Source organism: Prosopis cineraria, unplaced genomic scaffold (genome assembly GCF_029017545.1).
Source record: "Prosopis cineraria cultivar Desert tree isolate PC_DT_omini unplaced genomic scaffold, ASM2901754v1 PC8, whole genome shotgun sequence".
NCBI classification, from domain to species: Eukaryota; Viridiplantae; Streptophyta; class Magnoliopsida; order Fabales; family Fabaceae; genus Prosopis; species Prosopis cineraria.
The window spans coordinates 8159283-8179410 of record NW_026555339.1 but is presented as its reverse complement, the minus strand read 5'-3'; the positions used below and the strand labels follow the sequence as shown (position 1 = coordinate 8179410).

The window sequence follows — 20128 nt, the reverse complement described above, 5'->3', positions numbered from 1 at the left end:
TTAATGAATATAGTAGTATGAAATTGCCGAGGTGCAGCCTCAAAACATTTTCCATTTCTTGTTTATGACCTCTTGTGAAATAAGATGGTAAAAATTTTGGTCCTGCCAGGAATAAGAACCAGTGGTGTCAAAGCAAATCAAATTTCTTATAGATTAGGTTTTTCTAATTAGATTAGAGTTGAGGCAACCAGTTATGCTGGTGAAATTTGGCTTTTGTGGAATAAAGGGGGAACATCTATTCAATATCATTTCTCTTCTACTTAATTACTACACGTTTTTATGTTTGATCCCAATGGTCATAATGGATTTTGGTTTATGGGAATTTATACTGAATCTAATTACCTTCTTCGTAAAAGCCTTTAAGAGGATCTCTTAACAATTAGTAGTTCTGTATCAGGTCCTTGGCTTTTGATGGGAGATTTTAATACTTATCCTTGAAAGACAAATTTGGAGGAGTAGTACCTATTTCTGCTTCTGTGAGGCATTTTAGTGATTGTATGAGGAATATCAATGTTATAAAGATTGACTTTGTGGGAGAAAGTTTGTATAGGAGAAAAATGACACCAAAGAATGTATTGATTGGGGTTTTGCAAACACTGATTGGCATTTAAAATTCTATAATTTTAAAGTCCAACACCTTCCTAAATTTGGCTCTGATCATAGACCTGGTTCCTTAAAGATTTTAGTTTGCCTGACACCTCCCCAAAGTGCAAAACCTTTGAAGTTCAAGCAGCTTGGTCCTTGAAAGAGGATTTTCTTAACATTTTATGAAGAGCTTAGTCATAAACAAATTGGACTTTGAATGTCAAGACTTTTCAAACCATGGCGGGGCATTGGAATAAATACAAGATTGGCAATATTCCTAAAAAAAAAAAGAATCTTGTGAAGTGACTTGAAGGATTAGACAAAGCCAAGAGCAAAAGAGATACCTAATACCTCCAAAAAATAGAATTTAAACTTTGGAAGGAATACAATAAAACTCTTACACAAGAGGAATTATTATATTACTAAAAGTTAAGAAGTAACTGGCTCAAATAGGGTAATAGAAACAATCAATTTTATCATGCAACTACGAAAATGAGAAGATGTTGAAATAGAATTGATGCCTTGAAAAATTCGATAGGGGTATGGATTGATGATAAAAAATAATTGAAAGATATGGCAGTTGACTTCTACTTAAACCTCTTCAAGTCTGATCACTCCTAACTTCATTGGATTGAAACTATTATTACTTTCCCTATTCTTGAAGAGGGGGATAAAAGAGCCTTACATGCTAAAGTTACACTAGAGGAGATCTATAATGTTGTTTTTACTATAGGCCCTATGAAAGCACCAGGACCTGATGGTATCCAAGGCTTCCTTTATCAACAATATTGGTAGATTTTGGGAGATGACATCATTATGATGGTGTAGAATACTTTTTTGAACCCAAGGAAAATTAGCAAGATCAATCAAACCCACCGTGCCTTAATTCCTAAAGCTGACCACCCGGAGTATATAAAGGATTTTCAGCCTATTTCTTTATGCAATGTGAGCTATAAGGTGATTTCTAAAGTACTAGCCACTAGAATCTAAAATATCATAAGTAAGCTTATCGGAGACCACTAGGCAGTTTTATCAAAGGGAGGCAAGGGAGCGATAATGTCATTGTGGCTTAAGAAGTAATACATTCAATGAAAACTAGAAAATCCAAAAATGGTTTAGTGGCTATTAAAGTTGACTTGGAGAAAGCGTATGACAGACTTGAATGGGATTTTGTCAAGAAATGCTTATAAGAAGTGAGCTTTGAAAATAATATTCTTGATCTTATCTTGTTTTGAATGAAGAGCTTAACTATGAGAATTTTATGGAATGGAGAACCTATTGAAGAATTTAAGCCATCTAAAGGGATCAGACAAGGTGACCCAATTTCTCCTTATGTATTCACACTATGTACGAAGAAGCTGAGCCACATGATTAAAGATGAGATTAAAGAAGGAAACTCAAAGCCTATCAAATTAGTCAAAAATGACTCAACTATGTCCCATCTTTTCTTTACGGACAACCTCTTCCTTTTCGAGGTGGCTATTATAGATTAAATAGAAGTTATTAATAACTATCTTGACAAGTTTTGTAAATGTAACATCCCAATTTAAATTTAAATAGTTAATTTGACTTAATAAAAATTTTAAAAAATATTTAGAGATAAGTAAATTAGTAGGAGATGATTATTAAATCTAACTTAGGATATAATTCTAAATAAAAAATTATTAATTAAAATAATAATAATAATAATAAATATTATTAAATTATTGTTATTATAAAAAAAAGAAAGGTATTAAAAAAATGATGAAGAAAAAGAAGATGCTGCGTAATGATTACATGTAAAATAATAAAAAAAAAAGAAAGAAGAGAGAGGAAAGAAAAAAATAAAAAAAATATGAGACCCACTGAATTTTTATAAAAACTCACCTGTTTCCTTCGTTTCTTCATTCTTTCCTTCGTGCGTGAGCTGAGGCAGAGTGAGCGTGAGTCGCCGGTGCGAGAGATCTGAGTTTTTAACATAAGAGTTTTTAATAGGATATTTAAGATGTGATTTTAAGTTTTTCAAGACTAAGTAAGTGTTCTAAAATTTTTTTTCTTAGTCATCTTTCTTCTTTAATTTTTAATTTTATGGTGGTAGAAAATTTAGGATTTGGAAGAGGGATGAATTTATGTTGAATAAATATAGTTTTTGAGGTTGTTAGTAGTATAATAAATATTCTAGAGTATAAATTTATTAATGATTTTTGAATTTGTGGCTTATGGATCAAATTCTAGACTAGATTTTTATTAAATCTAAAAAATATATGTTGATTTATTGAGGTTTAGATGATTATTTGGGATGAGAAATGAATTATTATAGCTATAGGATTATGATTCTAAGCTAGAGATTTAATTTTTAATTTTTGGGTATTTTAGGTGCGAATTTATGAAATAAAAAGAAAATTTTGATAATAGAAATTAGTTTAGAAGTTGATTTTTAGATTATTAATGTTTATTGATGAGTAAAAGAGGAGTTAAAAATTTTACTTAATAGTATTAACTCTAGATTTGTATTAAGATTGAGATTAAGAATTATGTTATATTTTTAATTTTATTATTAGAATTATTTTATTAGTTTCAAAAATTGGAACTAATATTTATAAATAATATGTTATTTGTAGATTGTATTATTGGTGAAGATTGTGGTGGGAGAGAAATTGTAAGGGATAATTTATTGAAAAAGCCACGAGGTAACCATGCTTTTAATTTATGATTAGAGTTACTTCATGTTAATTGGGTGATTATTGAGAAAACTATGAATTTTGTAATATTATATAATTGTGCAATATTATTATGAATTTGTTTGATTGTTGTGGGAGATGTTGGGAAACTTGCTATTGTTGTTGTATTTATGTGCCACGTGGTACGCCCCTATTGGAGCTCAATAGGTGGCTTGTAAGGGCTCAGGCTAATCTACCTTTGGCTGGGTAATTTAGCACCGAGTGAGGGCTACGGCTCGAGATTAATGAAAGGATATAAGGATGGTTATTTGTATGTATTGTAATATTTCTTATATTTGTTGAAAATATATTATTTTTAATTCTCATTTAATAAGCACACATTTAACTGTTGGTATATACTATCATAAATTGACTTTGGTTACTGAGACTTTTGAGTCTTATTATGTGGTTAACAATTTTCAGGAGAAAAGCCACGAGTGACACGTGGAGGAGTCCCAGAGGCTTAGTGGCATAGATCCACTGCCTCTTTTGGGTATTTGATTTATGATTTATAATGTTTTATATTATCAATATTAGGACTTTTTGTTTATTGATAATTATATGAATATATAAATGTAATCATGCCTTTTAAACTATTTCTATTTTTCATACACTTTGGATGATTGTAATTTTAATATTTGGTTTACTTTGAATTGGTTAAAATGGCATGATTATGAGGCCAAATAACTGGCTTGTTTTGAAAATTTACTAAATTAGTTATTTTACTTGTTGGGAGTATAAGGATGGACAAATGTGATTTAGTTTACTTGTTGGGAGCATAAGGATGGACAAATATGATTTAGCCTAATGGCATGTGGGAGGTAAAAATTTAGTTGAAATATTATATTGTGCGAGTTGAAGCCAATTATAAAATATTTTTATATTAAAATTATTGATATAAAATGTGTTGGGTGGTTGTAACCCAACTATGATTGAGTTAAATTATTTAAAAAAAAATTTGGTGTGTTACAGTAAAGCCTTGACACTTAGTAAATAAAAGCAAAACATAAATGTGTGTCTCAAAGGCAGTCCACATCTCTAGAGCGATGAATCTGAGTAAAGTTATAGGTATTGGGCTTATTGATGACCTTATAAAGTACCTTGAAATCCCTCCCCTACACATAAGAGCCTCTTGCAATCACTTCAAACCTATCCTGGGAAGGATTCACAAGAAATTGTCTGGCTAGAAAGGCAAACTCTTAACTTTTACAAGTAGATATATGCTCATTAAGTCTGTTCTGACAACCTTACCAAACTACCACATGCAAACCATGCTCATTCCAAAAAAGTTGTTGATTAATATTGAAAAAGCTAACAATAATTTCCTTTAGGGCTGTTGTGATAACAAAAGAAAAATGCACTTAGTGTCTTGGGATATTATGAAGCTCAAAAAAGATGAAGGAGGATTAAGGGTGAAAGGCCTTGTTAGTCAAAACCAAGCTTTCATCCTTAAGCTTTGCTGGAATTTAGTGACCAATAAGGAAGCTTTGTGGGTTAGAGTTTTGAAGACTAAGTATAAATGTGGAAATGAAATTCTCCCATCGGTCTGTAAACGGAAACACTCCTCCAAAACTTGGAAGAGAATTAACAAACTTTAGGAGAGCTTCTTAAGAGGACTTGACAAGAGATGTATCTTTAGAAGAACGTCTAACTTCTGGTATGATAATTGGTCTACCATTAATTAGCCACTAATCATGGTTATTCAAAATACTACCCTCCTAGTAAACCTTAATATAGCAATTGAACAATTCATCAGTTTGAATGGTGCTTGGGACCGTATTGAAATGATGAAATGGCTTGATTACTCTGTTATTAGTCACTAGTTCTAGCTCACCCAGTGAGAGGAGAGGGAGAGAAAAATTTACATGGAAGCTATCCATTAATGGCTCTTTAAACATCTCTTCTGCCTATGATTTCCTTGTTATAGGTACATCATTGAGAAAGGAGCAAATCTAGATGAAAATTTGGAAGTGGAGCATGCCAGAAAAGATCAAAGCCTTCCTTTAGCTCCTTGGAAAGGATAGACTTCACATAGTAAGCTTGTGAGTCAAACAGGGAATAGCTGACTCCTATTTATGCCCACTTGTATATGGAGCGAAGGAGACTACCATGCATACTGTGTGTGATTGCATATTTGCTAAAGAAGTGTGGATGTAGCTAGTCAAACCTAATCTTTGGTCTAACTTTATGAAATTAGATTGTCTAGAATGGATCAAATAGAACTCTTCTAATCTACCATGTCTCAGCTCTAACTCAAGTTTGCGTTAAACAATAATTTTTGCTCATATGTGTTAGGATCTTTGGTGTATACAATGAAAGAATCTCTTTGACTCTTAAGATCTCTTTATTCAGTAAGACCCAAACAAATGCCTCATAAAGGCAATGATCGACTCTAGATGGTTAAGGCAGATCTATACTTCACATTCAAGATCACCTTGTACAAGAACTTGGAACACCCTCTCATGGTATAATTAGACTTGATGTTGATGGCTCCTCCTTTAATGGATTTGCTACTTATGGTAGTTGCATTACTGATGATAATGGAGGATGGTTAGTAAGGTTTAACTGTAAACTTGGAAACTATCCATATATCATTGCTGAAGTCTCAAAAATTTATGAAGGCCTTGAACTTTGCTGCTCTAAAGGTTTTAGGAATGTGGTAGTCTATCTAGATAGCGTTGAAGCTATTAACCTCATCACTAAGTTACCCTGAAGGTTACTTGTACCATGATATTATTAAAAAAGCTTGTAATCTTTTTATCAAGATTGGACTATTTCTATTAATTTTGTTTTTAGGAATGTTATTAGTCATGCTCATTCTCTTGCTAGGTAAGCTCATTTTTTGGATAGCTCCTTTTGCATCTTTGATAATGCACCACCTGATTTTACATTAAGAGGTGAATGATGATTGAGACTGCTTCCACTAGATTTGTATTAAGTGTTTTGTACCGTTCCTTTTTCTTGTTTTGAGTGAATTCCAGCTTGTGATTAAAAAAAAAAAAGACTTGTTTAAGCCTAAGTCTTTGAATCAACACTATATGGTCTACATGTTGGTAGTATGTAATGACACCAAAGCATCTTCACTAAGGGTGAGCAAAACTGAATCGAAATCAAAAATCCAACCGAGTTGAATTGAGTTTTGTTTATTTGATTTAATCTATTTGGTTTTTCAATTCAATTCGGTTTCCTTTAAGAAAAATTTCAGTTGATCGATTCGATTTAGTCTAAGAATTTTTGAATCAAATAAACCAAACCGATCGAATTATACATATTTTTCTTTTTATATTTTAAAAAATGTGAATAAATTCTCATTTAAGTGAGTAAAAAACATCTTTTTACCATTTGTAGTAGTAGTTTTTTTTTTGTTATGTGATGTTCACATTTTTTATTTTTATAATTTAGTTTTTAATGCAATAGTATTAAGTTTTATTAATTTTCTCATAAATTATGGTATAAGATTACTATTTTTTGTTAGGCATTCAACATTAAGAAAAAAAAATAGATAGAAGAATATATGAACAATTAGACCCTATGAATTCAAATTAAGGCTCATGAATTGAATAGATCAATTGAAACAAATTATTATAATTTAATTTAATTTTAATTTGATTTGATTATGTATTTTACTTCGATTCAATTCAAATTTTTTATATAATTTAGTTGATTGATTTTTAAAAAATTGGAACCGAACTGATTGATTGCTCGCCCTTCTCCACCAATTCCGTGCAACCTAAAATCTGGGGCCCAACGATGCAACCGATTTATGATGGTATTTCCGGGTCAACCCGGACTTACAGTAGAAAGGAGTGACGTTCAAAATGGAGCACCGAGCACGTACCTTCTTGGCTATGGCTTCCAAGCTCTCGAGCCAAATTCGAAATCTGACAAACACCGTGACTCTCCGAATTCTCGTGCATCGATTTTCTAATGCTTCGGATGCAACCCGCTCTCTCCTCAGTATTAGGCGCTTTTCCAATGGTTCTTGTCAACCATTGTCCCCCATCGAGCCCTCTGCCTCTTCTCCCAAGGAATTGCCTCCGCCTCGGACTAGTCCAAAAATTGAAAACGGTGCGGCGTCGGCTTCCTCCTCTTCATCTTTGAAGGAGATTGAGCTGGCTAAATTTGCTGCTATTGCTGAAACATGGTATTTTATTTTGGTTTTAGTCTATTCCTTGCCTTTGTTGTCTGATAATGTGGAAATGGTCACAAAGAACAATGTCGACGGGAAAAGTGAGCAATTGGTTTCTAGTTTTTCTAGTTATGACTATGATGACACTGGAAGTGCGGAAATTTAAAGCTGATGCTCCGTTCGCATCAGCTCTAATTTGATCATACTTTCCATTCACGAAGCAGCGTTCTGAAGATCATCGGGTTGGAAACTTAATGTTAATAAACAGGGAAGGAGGAAATTTGTGGAAAGAAAATGACATATATAGTGCATGTGGCCTGGTACTGTTTTTGCTGTAAGTAAAAATACTTTTAATAAAACAATGAGCAACAAATTCAACCTTTTTTGTTGGCAACAACCAGTCAATTAGTGCTTTGAGATGTTTATAGAATTGGAATTTTAGGCACCATTTCCTCAACAGTATGACTTCTTTCAAGGCAACATTTTAAAACCACAATATGTTCATCTTGTTATTATTTTATGAATGACATCTATTTTTCTTGTCTTGATGTACTTAGGTGGGATTCTGATGGTCCATTTAAACCTTTGCATGTTATGAATCCTACAAGACTTGCGTTCATCCGGTCAACGCTGTGTCGGCATTTTAGGTATGCAACAGTCAGAATAGTTCAAATTTTTATATTTTGGTTTTCCGCATGCTTCTTTTCCTCCTCTTTCAGTCCTTCTTAGTTATCACAGCTATTTCGAGTCAAGGAGCTGTTTTTTCTGTAAGTCACTTTTATGGAAAGTGCTTGATATGTAATGTGGAATTTTCAGAGAGGAAAAAATTGTATTGTCACATTGCAATTCTAATGTACACATTGGTCCTATATATATACATCAAAAGAGATAAAAGCTAATAAATACTAATAAAGCCTAATTAATGAGATCCTAATAAATGCTAATAATTCTCAATAATAACATAAGCTAATAAATACTAATAAAGCCTAATTAATGAGATCCTAATAAATGCTAATAATTCTCAATAATAACATAATATTCCCACACTCCCCCTCAAGTTGGATCATAGATGCTAATCATGTCCAACTTGCTTATACAACTCTCAAATGCAGGCTTGGGTAGCCCCTTGGTTAGTACATCCGCAGCTTGTAACTTTGTAGGTAGGTATGTCAGACATACAATACCTCCTTCTACTTTCTCTCTGATAAAATGTCTATCCACTTCAACATGTTTAAATCTCTCATGCTGTACAGGATTCAATGCCATGCTTATAGCAGCCTTATTATCACAATACAATTTCATTGGTGAATCAACTCTGACTTCTATTTCTTCCATGACCCTTCTTATCCATAGTTCTTCTGTAATTCCTTGAGCTAATGCTCTCAATTTTGATTCAGCACTGCTTCTGGATACAACTCTTTGCTTTTGACTTTTCCAGGTTACTAAGTTTCCCCACACAAATGAACAATAGCCAGAGGTGGATCTCCTGTCTCCATAAGTCTCCCCCCAGTCTGCATCGGTGTAAATCTCAATTGTCCTTTGATCATGCTTCTTGAATAACAATCCCTTACCAGGTGTACCCTTAAGGTATCTGAGAATCCTATATACAGCTTCCAGGTGTCTCTTCCTTGGATCACACATGTATTGACTTACTACACTGACAGCAAAAGCAATATCTGGCCTCGTATGGGATAAATAAATCAGCTTCCCAACCAGTCTCTGATATCTGTCTTTATCAATGGTTTCTTCTTTCTCCTTGTCTTCTTCTTCTTCAACTTCATTATCAGAGTTGTCTTCTCCTTCTAACTCCTCAGTGCTGCTTTTCTTAGGTGGCCTCTTCTTTTTCGAGACCACAATAGGAGTTTCCTTAGGTTTACAACCCAACATGCCAGTTTCCTTGAGAAGATCAAGTATATACTTCCTCTGAGATACATATATTCCTCGTTTTGACCTAGCAACTTCCATCCCAAGAAAATATTTCAAGTTCCCAAGATCCTTAACTTCAAATTCCTTACTAAGGATAGTTTTTATCCTTGCTATTTCATCAACATGATCTCCTGTAAGGATTATATCATCAACGTACACAATGAGGATGCACTTCTTAGCTCCCTCAGCCTTAACAAACATCATATGATCTGACAATCCTTGCTTGTAGCCTTCTAACTTCAGGACCTTTGAGAATCTGTCAAACCATGCCCTAGGTGACTGTTTCAAGCCATACAGTGATTTTTTCAGCCGACATACTTTTTCATTTCTGCCTCTATCAAACCCAGGAGGTAAAGTCATGTAGACTTCTTCCTTCAATTCTCCATTTAGAAAAGCATTTTTGATATCTAGTTGATGAAGATGCCATTCAAGGTTGGCTGCCACTGACAATAAGATTCTTATAGTGTTCAGTTTTGCCACTGGCGCAAACGTCTCTTTGTAGTCTATGCCATAAGTCTGGGTGAAACCTCTTGCTACTAACCGTGCTTTCAACTTGTCAAGTGTGCTTATCAGCCTTATACTTTGGGGTAAAGACCCACTTGCAACTAACTAGTTTCTTACCTCCAGGTCTTTCAACAATCTCCCATGTTTCATTTTTCTCCAAAGCTTTCATTTCCTCCATAACTGCATTTCTCCATTCTGGTATTTCCAATGCTTCTTGGATGTTGTTAGGAATAACAACTTTATCCAAATTAGTGATGAAGGCTCGGTAACCAGGAGAGAGAGCCTTGTAGGACACATGCTTCTGAATCAGATGCAAAGTACAAGACCGAGGTTGTTTCCGAAGGGCAATAGGTAGATCAAGATCAATAGATTCACATCTTTGTTCTGAGTCATCTGGCTTACTAGATGAATCAATCTTTGGTACGTCAGCTTCAGGGACTACCTCTGGTTCTGACTTTCTTGGTGCCTCAGGTACAAGTTGCTCACTATCTTTTGTTTTCTTCTTTCGAGTGTAAACTAACAACTCCCCCTTTTGTGGTCTTTCCATATCTTTCTCTGTTTTCTTGTTTTCCTCAAACTTTGGCATAAGAGAAGAGGTTGGTGAAGGTGGGATGTTGGACAAAGGTAAGGGTGATGGTTCTAGTAAAGGAGACACGGACTCAAGAAGTATATATTCGGCGTTAGGTTCTAGTTCCCAAGTCTGAGATTCACCTATATTCTCCCCCTGAATTGAGGAATTGGAATAAAAAGGAGTTTCTTCATGGAAAGTAACATCAAGGCTTACAAGGATGCGTTTAGAAATAGGATCAAAGCACTTATATCCTCTTTGAGTAGGAGAATAGCCAAGGAAGATACACTTGATAGCTCGAGGTTCAAGTTTACTGCTTTGGTGGATATGAACAAAGGTTGCGCACCCAAACACACGAAGCGGAAGTTTGGTTTCAATGTGGGATGTAGGAAAAACACTCTGCAATTTTTGGAGAGGAGTTTTGAAGGCTAATATTCGACTGGGCATCCGGTTGATGAGATAGGTTGCGGTTAAAATGGCATCTCCCCAATAAAACTTTGGCACGTTGCAAGTGAACATGAGTGCTCTTGCAACTTCAAGGATATGTCTATTTTTTCTTTCTGCGATCCCATTTTGTTGGGGTGTATGGGCACACGTACTGGTATGGATAATCCCATGCATTTGGAGAAAATTACTCAAAGATTGGTTGAAGTATTCAGTGCCATTATCGGTGTGTAAAACTTGAATGCTAGTGTTGAATTGGTTTTTGATCATGGTGAAAAAACTCATGAATGTGGATGCAGCCTCGGACTTGTTTTTCAAAAGGTAAACCCAACAAACACGAGTGTGGTCATCAATGAAGGAGATGAACCATTTTGTTTGAGTACGGTTTGAAGTGCGAGATGGTCCCCACAAATCACTGTGGATGGTTATGAAAGGTTTGGTAGGTGTGTATTTGGCTCTAGGAAAGGAAGTTCGATGGTGTTTGGCAAGTTCACATACCTCACACTGGATTTCACTATGATTCAAGGTCGAGCATAAGTTTGGAAACAACCGCTGAAGGTAATGAAAATTGGGATGACCCATTCTCTTATGCCATAACATAAAATCATGAACTTTAGAGGTAGATGCAGAATTACCAACAATAGGTGGGTTATCTACTCGAGTGACGACCTCTAAATAGTAGAGCCCCTCATATTCTTTGGCATTGCCGATTGTCGCACCAGATGATAGATCCTGAAACACACAATGTGACGGGAGAAATTTAGCAAAACAATTTGAGTGCCTGGTCAGTTGACTGATTGAAAGTAAATTACAGTCAAGTTTTGGCACGTGAAGGACAGATTCCAAAGTAATAGAATCTGATATACGGATACTCCCTTTTCCTGCCACCGGTGCTAAGGAGCCGTCTGCAATTTTCACTTTAATATTTCCAGCACATGGGGTGTAAGTGGTGAACAATTGATGACAATTAGTCATATGATCAGATGCCCCGGAATCCACGATCCAGACCACTGCACTTCGAGTCGTCTTTAAAGCCTGAAGGAAAGACCCTCTTTTTGCCACAAATGCCATGGGTGCAGATCTGGAATTATGCACAACACTACATAAAAGTAGCCACAGCACCACCCCTAGCACTTCAAATGAGGGAAAAGCTTTCTGGTAGACTGAAAACAGAAGCCACAACCCAATATAACTCCAAATCCAGCAAAACAGGGCACTAACAACACCATACGACCTGATATGGTTCGAAAACGATGTGCCCATACACCGGATTGTGCTGGATCTTGCCGGAGAGAGTGCGTCGTTGCCGTCCGAGAAGATCGCGTCCTGAACGGAGCCTCCACGCGCCGCCGTTCGCCGCCGCCGCCCTGGGTTTCGTCGTTTGGAGCCTCCTGAGTACGTCTAGGGTGGCGGTGAGATTCAAAACTCGCTCCACCATTGTCCACACAAACATCGTCACGTACTGTTCAGGCAGCCCCATTCTAGCCATTCCAGAACTAATTTAATTTGAAATTTTGAGCCTGATGCTCTGATACCATGTGGAATTTTCAGAGAGGAAAAAATTGTATTGTCACATTGCAATTCTAATGTACACACTGGTCCTATATATATACATCAAAAGAGATAAAAGCTAATAAATACTAATAAAGCCTAATTAATGAGATCCTAATAAATGCTAATAATTCTCAATAATAACATAAGCTAATAAATACTAATAAAGCCTAATTAATGAGATCCTAATAAATGCTAATAATTCTCAATAATAACATAATATTCCCACAGTAATGTATATTAATTCCTAAAGCCTTAATACTACATGGACGATCATAGGTTTTCCTTGTCTCAGGAAGGACCCTAGCAGTGCTCAGCCTCTTGAAGGACTTAAAATTGTTGATGTAGGTTGCGGTGGCGGAATTCTCTCTGAGGTACATATTTTCTTCATTTTATGTGGTTTTCGGAACTCATGGGTTTTATGTAGGGTATTTGGCTTCTAGAATAATTTTTATTGTTAAAATTTTAAGTGTCCTCAAATTGGTTTAGTGTAGCAGGTGCCTTATTGACTTTAACAGTAGTTAGGAGTCACAAAGCCATTCTTGGTTTATGCTTCCTTTTCGAGATGAATTCTTTAAGCTTCTATTGAATTGACGAAAAGAAAATTATATGTTTATATGTCTGTTTTATTCATCTTGGAGAACTAAGGCAGTAAGGTTTTGAGAAGTTGTGTGGTTGCGCACATCGATGTATAAGAGTGTCTTAGATTCTTTTTAAGGAAACAAATGGATTCAGTTATCATTTCATCTCTGTCATAGCCTTTTGCTTTTTATTTTGAAATTATGGGCCTTCTCACGTTTTTCTTTTATTGTCAAGCAGCAGTCATGCACAAATAATGTGTATGATAGTAGAATATTTTCTAGACACACACTCGCACTACTGCACATTGTTTATCAATGATGTTCCTTGTTTAATTGTTTATACTTGCTGTTTATTCATATGCGTGTGTGTGTATTTGTTGAATTTAACATTATTAAGATTTGTAAGGTTTTAACTGCTGTCTAACTATTTATACTTGCTATTCAGCCGTTGGCTCGGATGGGAGCTACTGTTACAGGAGTTGATGCGGTAGAGAAGAATATCAAGATTGCTCGGCTTCATGCTGTATGCTTATTTCATAAACATTTGTTTAAACTATGTTTAACATAATTGTACTCGGATTCTATCAACTGTCAAATAGTGTCTGTTTTAGTGCTAGGATATGATGTCATAAATTAGCGCACTCCCTTTTTTGCTTCTTGTTTTTTTCCCCTTTCTTTCTTTCTTTATTTCTTCTTTTTTTTTTCTTGAAAAAAATTTCCTGGGGAATTTGTATTTAATACGAGCTCAAGACACATAAGTTTTCTAACCTTATTTTAGCTCATGATCAATCCTGAAATATTTTCTATTATATTTTGAAATATGTCTTCATTTGTGAGTCACCAAAAGAGAAAAAGTGGTATTAGGGTGTTCACTGTTCACTCTGGTTTGGCAAGTGTATAAAAGTCAATTATTTTCAAAAAGTGTTGTGCTGTGAATTTGAAACTCCTCCACTTAAACCACTGCAATGGCCAATGAGACATAAGCAGTCAAACAATAACCTGCAATTTTATTTTATTTCTGATTTCATTTGAAAGCAACAATTGGTAGTGTGGTAAAATTTTTCTAGTAAATGAAATTCAAGTGATTAATGGTTGAAAGCATCTTCACTTTTATTTTTGCGCCTGAAAATTTTAGTGCATTGTATGCTATATTGTATTTGGTGGCTATAGCTATAAGATATAGAGCTGGGAATTGTTATAGAGAGTTTATCAACTATATTTGCAAACTTGAAATTGTTTACATTGGGTGGAAGCAATTGTTAGATAGTAGTATTTAGTAATTTATTTTATTACATCTTCACTATTAGATGAATAACTTAATGACAACTTTTTCATACATCATAGGATCTGGATCCAGGAACTTCAACCATTGAGTATTGTTGCACAACAGCTGGTACATATGCAAATCTTTTGTATTTTATGTGTAGGTCAAGCATTAATTCATACTTCTCGCATGCTTCCATGATGTGCCTGTTTGTCTTTAAGTATTTTTATATTGCTATTTTCCTTTTAATATTTGAAAACTATCTTACTTGTTAGTTATTACTATGGCTGATAACTGCACCTTTCTTTATTTATTTTCCTAGCTTTCTGACTGAGTAATCTTTGCATGCATAAAGAACTGACTTCTTATGTGAGGATATGATGCGCTATGCTAGCCTTTTATCATTGAAAATGCTCTATTTTATTTTTAATTGTGACTTCTTACTGCCTCCATGTTCTTTTTCTGTAACTTATACGCTATTTATGACTGTAATTGGTGGGGTATGAGAGTGGGAGGAAACAAGTAAAAAAAGGTCATTTTCCCAGAGAACAAAACCGTTCATTTTCTCATTCATTGTATTATCTCCTGGTATTACCTTATATTGAAGTAAGGGTTTTCTCCATTCATCAACACTTTCCCTCAAACAATGTTGGAAATGGATATTGATCATAGTAGTGGCAAATATGTTAGTACAAGTCCTGCAACTAAAATCCAAGAGTCATACTTCTGCTGTTATGCATAGCCTAATTGGCTGATGTGAGAAGCTGCCCCTCTGTGGCTCTGCCCCTGAAAAAGGGGAGGGACAACTGTGGTGCATCAAATTTTCTATCCGTTGAAGAGAGCGAGATCTTGATTATGAGGCCTTCACCTGGTTGTGGTGTTTATGAGGGAGTACAATGCCAGAGTTCTTAGCAGGAAGCTTCCCTCCATTTTTTGTGGGATACAACTATTTTCTTGACTTTCATGTTTCAGCACAAAATTTATTGATTTTTTTTTTTTTTTTTGCAGATGTTTGGGGAGATCTTTTGGGCTATTTTAGTTTTCTTTTTATCTCCAACTTTTCTTTTTCTTTTTTTTTTTGTTGCTTTAGGAGGATTTATTAATTATTATCCTCCATTTTGTTTTTAACTTCTTTCGTATAGCGAACTCTTCTTCAATTGAGAAAAGAGTTTTCAAGTAAAAGGACATAGCCACGCATCCTCTATTGGATTTTTTTTTTGTTTTTTTGTTTTCTGTATGGCGGATTTGTTTTTCCCCCTGGTTGTAATGCCCAAATTACACCAGTGTTCATCAATTCACAAATTACAATATTTACGAGCTCTGGTGAAATGATTTTATGATCAGAGAAGCTTGTTGAAAAAGGCAGAAAATTTGATGCTGTGATGGCCTTAGAGGTATTATGACTCTTTAACTCTCCGCTTCTTTTATGTGCACAAGTATAGTGCATATGTGAATATAAATATGTAATACATGTTGATACTGTGTGTAGATACGCATGTAGACAATTAGACATTAGTGTGAAGATCACCTTTTAAATTCAGTTTTGAGTTTAGACTTTGATGAATGGTGTGGATTTCCAGTAGCGTTTATACAGTTTAGACCTTTGATATGTTGTTCAGCGCTTTTATTGAGCATATTATGATGTTTGGGACTTCTATACACTGTGCTTCTTGGAATTTTTTTGACAGGTGATTGAACACGTAGCAGATCCTGCAGAGTTCTGCAAATCCCTGGCAGCACTAACTGTCCCAAATGGAGCCACTGTAATTTCAACAATCAATCGGTCAATGAGGGCATATGCTACGGCCATTGTTGCTGCAGAATACATTCTCGGCTGGGTAGGATTCTTTTGTTCATTCTGCTGTTCAATTTTTTGATGATTCCATTAGGCGCATCTGGAATTCTGAGTTGCTATAAACTCGTTCACCCTATCTCATCCTCTGAAATTTACTAGTTTTCAGGCACTGATTCTATTGACGTGTGTTCAATGGTATAAATATGTCAGACTTAAGACACACTAGTTACCCCATCCTCCCGAAAATTTTGTAATGAGAAGTTAGGAACTCCATCTGATCCTCCATCTTGATCGGATAGAAGTTTTTAATGATCTGTTTAGCACATAAACTGTTCGGATGATAAAGTTTAAACTTCCCGCGTGAGGTTAAACTTGGTGGTAAGGATGTCGTGGGATATGGGTAGAGGTCCAAGGATCAAACTCTAATGATGTAACCCAAAAAACAAAATAAGTTTTCTTATTTAGCTGGTCTCTTTGAAAAATATATCAGGTACTTCAAATGCAATGATAATGCTAGAATTGTTGTTTTATGGAAGGATACATATGTCCACGTAGTGTTTCATGTCTTTGTTTTATATATAGAAGATGGTTGCGATTGATTTATGTAGATAAAAAATGACATTAATGACCTATAACTTCGATTAATGTCAATCAAAGAATTTTAAAAATTTTAAAAAAATTCATATAGGATCACTTGGACATTTTAAATTTGTTATCGTATTTGAATGAACAAAACTCTTGTAATATCTAGAAAACCAAGTAAATATCTGAGTTGAGACTTTAACAAGTATTACTGGAATTTATCTTCATGATTATTAAAATATTTAATTCTTAAGTATCATTATTACAAGTCCTTAACTTTCATTTTCTCTATTCAAATTGTTACATCTATATGTGGTTGATACTTTGCAGCTCCCCAAAGGAACACATCAGTGGTCCTGTTTTCTTACTCCTGAAGAACTAGCCCTTATTCTACAACGTGCCAATGTCAATGTAAGTTAAATGTATTATATATTTAGATTATAAACTCAATTCTACAACGTGCCAATGTCAATGTAAGTTAAATGTATTATATATTTAGATTATAAACTCAATCTTTACCTTGAGTTTGATGTGAGTCGTGTTGTTCATAAAATTATAGTTTATGAACAATGTGGCTTCTATAAATTTTAAATCAGGATAGACAATTAAGACATCATTTGGTTGCTAGAAATGACAAAAATTGAATGGATCAAAGACATAAAAGCAAAAATAAAATGATTAAAATGTGGAAAAAAGATAGGTCAACCATATTTATGAGACAGAAGGGTAATTTAGTTTATGAAGATGGAAGTCATGATTCGTAAAGTTTGTTAAGGGTTTGATGATTGCCCCTTTGTAATAGGTAGTATTAGGTTTTATCATGTTTACCATAAAGGGAAGGATAATCTAATTTATTTTTATTTTTAATTTCTTTCATTTTTGTTTTAATTAAACAGGACCTAAATATATATTAGATTAACAGCCTCCTTTGGAACTCTCAGCTGAGTCTAACTTTTTGTGCTAATCTTTACACTTGTGGACCTTCTTTTCCCTCCGGTAATCTTGATCGTTTGTACAGGTGAAGGAGATGGCAGGGTTTGTTTATAACCCTCTGACTGGACGGTGGTATTTATCAGATGATATTAGCGTGAACTTTATTGCGTTTGGTACCTTAGACTCTGTATAGAAAATTAGAAGTACATTGACGAGACAAGTTTTAAAAATTATTTTTCCTCAATGCCAATAAAAGAACTTTTGCTTATTTTCCATATTTAGTTACAGTCGCAGAAATTGTCAAATTGTTTTAGTTTGATACTTAAAAAGCAAATACATCAATTGTAATGCAGATTTTTAATATCAACTGCAGATGACTCCTCCTTTCATTTAGAGATGCCTGATTTGCTTAATCTTTTATTATTATTTTTTTGAAAAAAATAGATTAAAATATGCATAGCTTTGAATCATGTGTATATTAAGCATAGCTTTGCTTAATCTTCCTGCCAAGAACATTTGGTTCAATTAGCATAAAAGCATTCATGTGATGCTCACATCATGAGTTTAAGCTGCGCTTGCATATGTTTCGACATTTGCCAACTCAAATTAGAAAAAAAGAAAAAGAAAAAGAAAAAGACATTATATTCCTATAATTTTTTAAATATGACTACTAAATGAAATAACAAAAGCTGATTTTTTTTCATTGTATATTAGTGTTCTCCTGTTAAAAATAATTTTATTTGAAATAAATGTGAACACATTAATTAAAATATGTTTATCAAGACGCACTTCATTGTTGGCAATTGGTGCCATTCCTCCATTGTTCATCTTTGCCTTTTCGTCCATTTTGATCTTTACCTTTCATTTAACAAATTGATCTCCTCAATTAATTTAAGAAAAATGATAAAAAGATTAAAATTTCAATTTTTTTAACAGAAGCAGGTTTAACGGTAAAGTTAACAAGTGACCCAAAAAAGAAAAGTTTAAAAAGTTTAAAATATTTGTTTTCAGTATACCCAAATAAATATTTATGTTAAGTTGGATATTTTAGTTAAAAAAATGTTAAATGATTTTTTTTTGCACAAAAAGAGAGCCCATTTTATTAACATTAAAAAATTATTACACATACTAATCATAGAAAGCAAAAAGAAAGAACACCTAGGGTAAAACCAATCCAAAAATAAATTCCCGAAATACAACCTATAAAATAAAACCAAACCAAAAAAGCAACACAAACACACAATCCGAAAAGTAAATTCCTAAAATACAACCGATAAAGTAAATACAAACCCAAAAAGCAACACACACACGCAACACATTCCTAAATACAACCCATAAGGTAAAAAACTAAAAATAAACTAACACACACATTCCTAAAATACAAAGTAAAAACAAACCAAAAAAGCAAAAAAAAAAAAAAAACAAAGAGGGAGGGAGGGAGGGGGGAGAGAGAGAGAGAGAGAGAACCATTACCTTCACGTGGCTGAGCCTCAAACATCCCATCGCTTGAACAGTGCAACTTTGTGAATCAGCCAAAATAATTGGTACCAGAGGAGATATCCAGCAGGTTACATCTCCCTCAAACCTTTGGCTGTAAGTAGATCTGCAGCAGGATTCCCACGGCGACAAACCTGGGAAAAAGAAACGCAAGGCAACGATTCCAGCAAAGAAAAAAATATCATGCAGCAGGTTCACATACTTTCACTCACACCCATCAACAGATCTCAACCTGAAAAACTAGAAAAGAAGTTCGTAATCTATCTCAATACAAACATGTAGACCTGCAAACTTACCACACAAACCAAGAGCTTCTTTAAGGACTAAACATTTGGCCAAAAAGGATGAAACCACCCTTACCTTCTTTGCTAGCCCACCCAAAAAAACCCTATCACTATCTATACGAACAATCCCAACACCTTCAGCTTTCTTCTGAGATGAAAAGGACCCATTAATATTAATTTTCACAATGCCCAAGAGAGGAGGCCTCTAGCCATCATCACATTCAGACTCAGATTTGCATTTCACATACTGTGAAGCATTACTCACATTATCCAACCTCCAAAATTCTTCAATCGACCGAGTAACACGCTCAATAGTAGCTTGAGCATTTACCATTTTACCTTTAAACACCACATCACACCTCTCCTTCCAGATTTCCCAACTTAAAAATGCCAAAAAACTTCTACCAAAATCATCCAGCCAACCCCTTATTACCCAACAACATACCTTCCCACCACTCGTCAACACTCCTTATCCCAAATTTGTCAATCAAGAAACCCAACGAGCTACCAAACCAATAATATTGAGCCCAATGACAAAAAAACATCATATGCCCAATTGATTCAGACTCACCATCACAAATAGGACAAGTAGCAGAAGTAGAACACTTCCTTTTGAAAAGTGCCTCTTTGGTGGCAAGAGCACCATTAAGCAACCTCCAGACAAAATGCTTAACCTTCAGAGGTGCCTGCAAGTCCTATACCCCTTTCCAAACTCGTTGAGAAATCTTAAAAGATCGAGAAGGCTTACGAAGAGGAGCAGACCCAAATTCCTTCAAGGCAAAGTGG

At 34.6% G+C, this 20128-nt stretch overlaps 1 protein-coding gene across 1 annotated transcript; it reads left to right on the top strand.

Moving 5' to 3' along the window:
- Window positions 1-7077: 7077 nt before the first annotated feature.
- Window positions 7078-17954, top strand: LOC129317036 (ubiquinone biosynthesis O-methyltransferase, mitochondrial). The gene is made up of 9 exons (XM_054961350.1): window positions 7078-7428; window positions 7971-8060; window positions 12702-12780; window positions 13433-13510; window positions 14332-14380; window positions 15596-15645; window positions 15940-16089; window positions 16959-17039; window positions 17647-17954. The coding sequence occupies exons 1-9, from the start codon at window positions 7103-7105 to the stop codon at window positions 17752-17754; spliced, it is 1011 nt and encodes a 336-aa protein (XP_054817325.1). The 5' UTR covers window positions 7078-7102; the 3' UTR covers window positions 17755-17954.
- Window positions 17955-20128: the final 2174 nt, after the last annotated feature.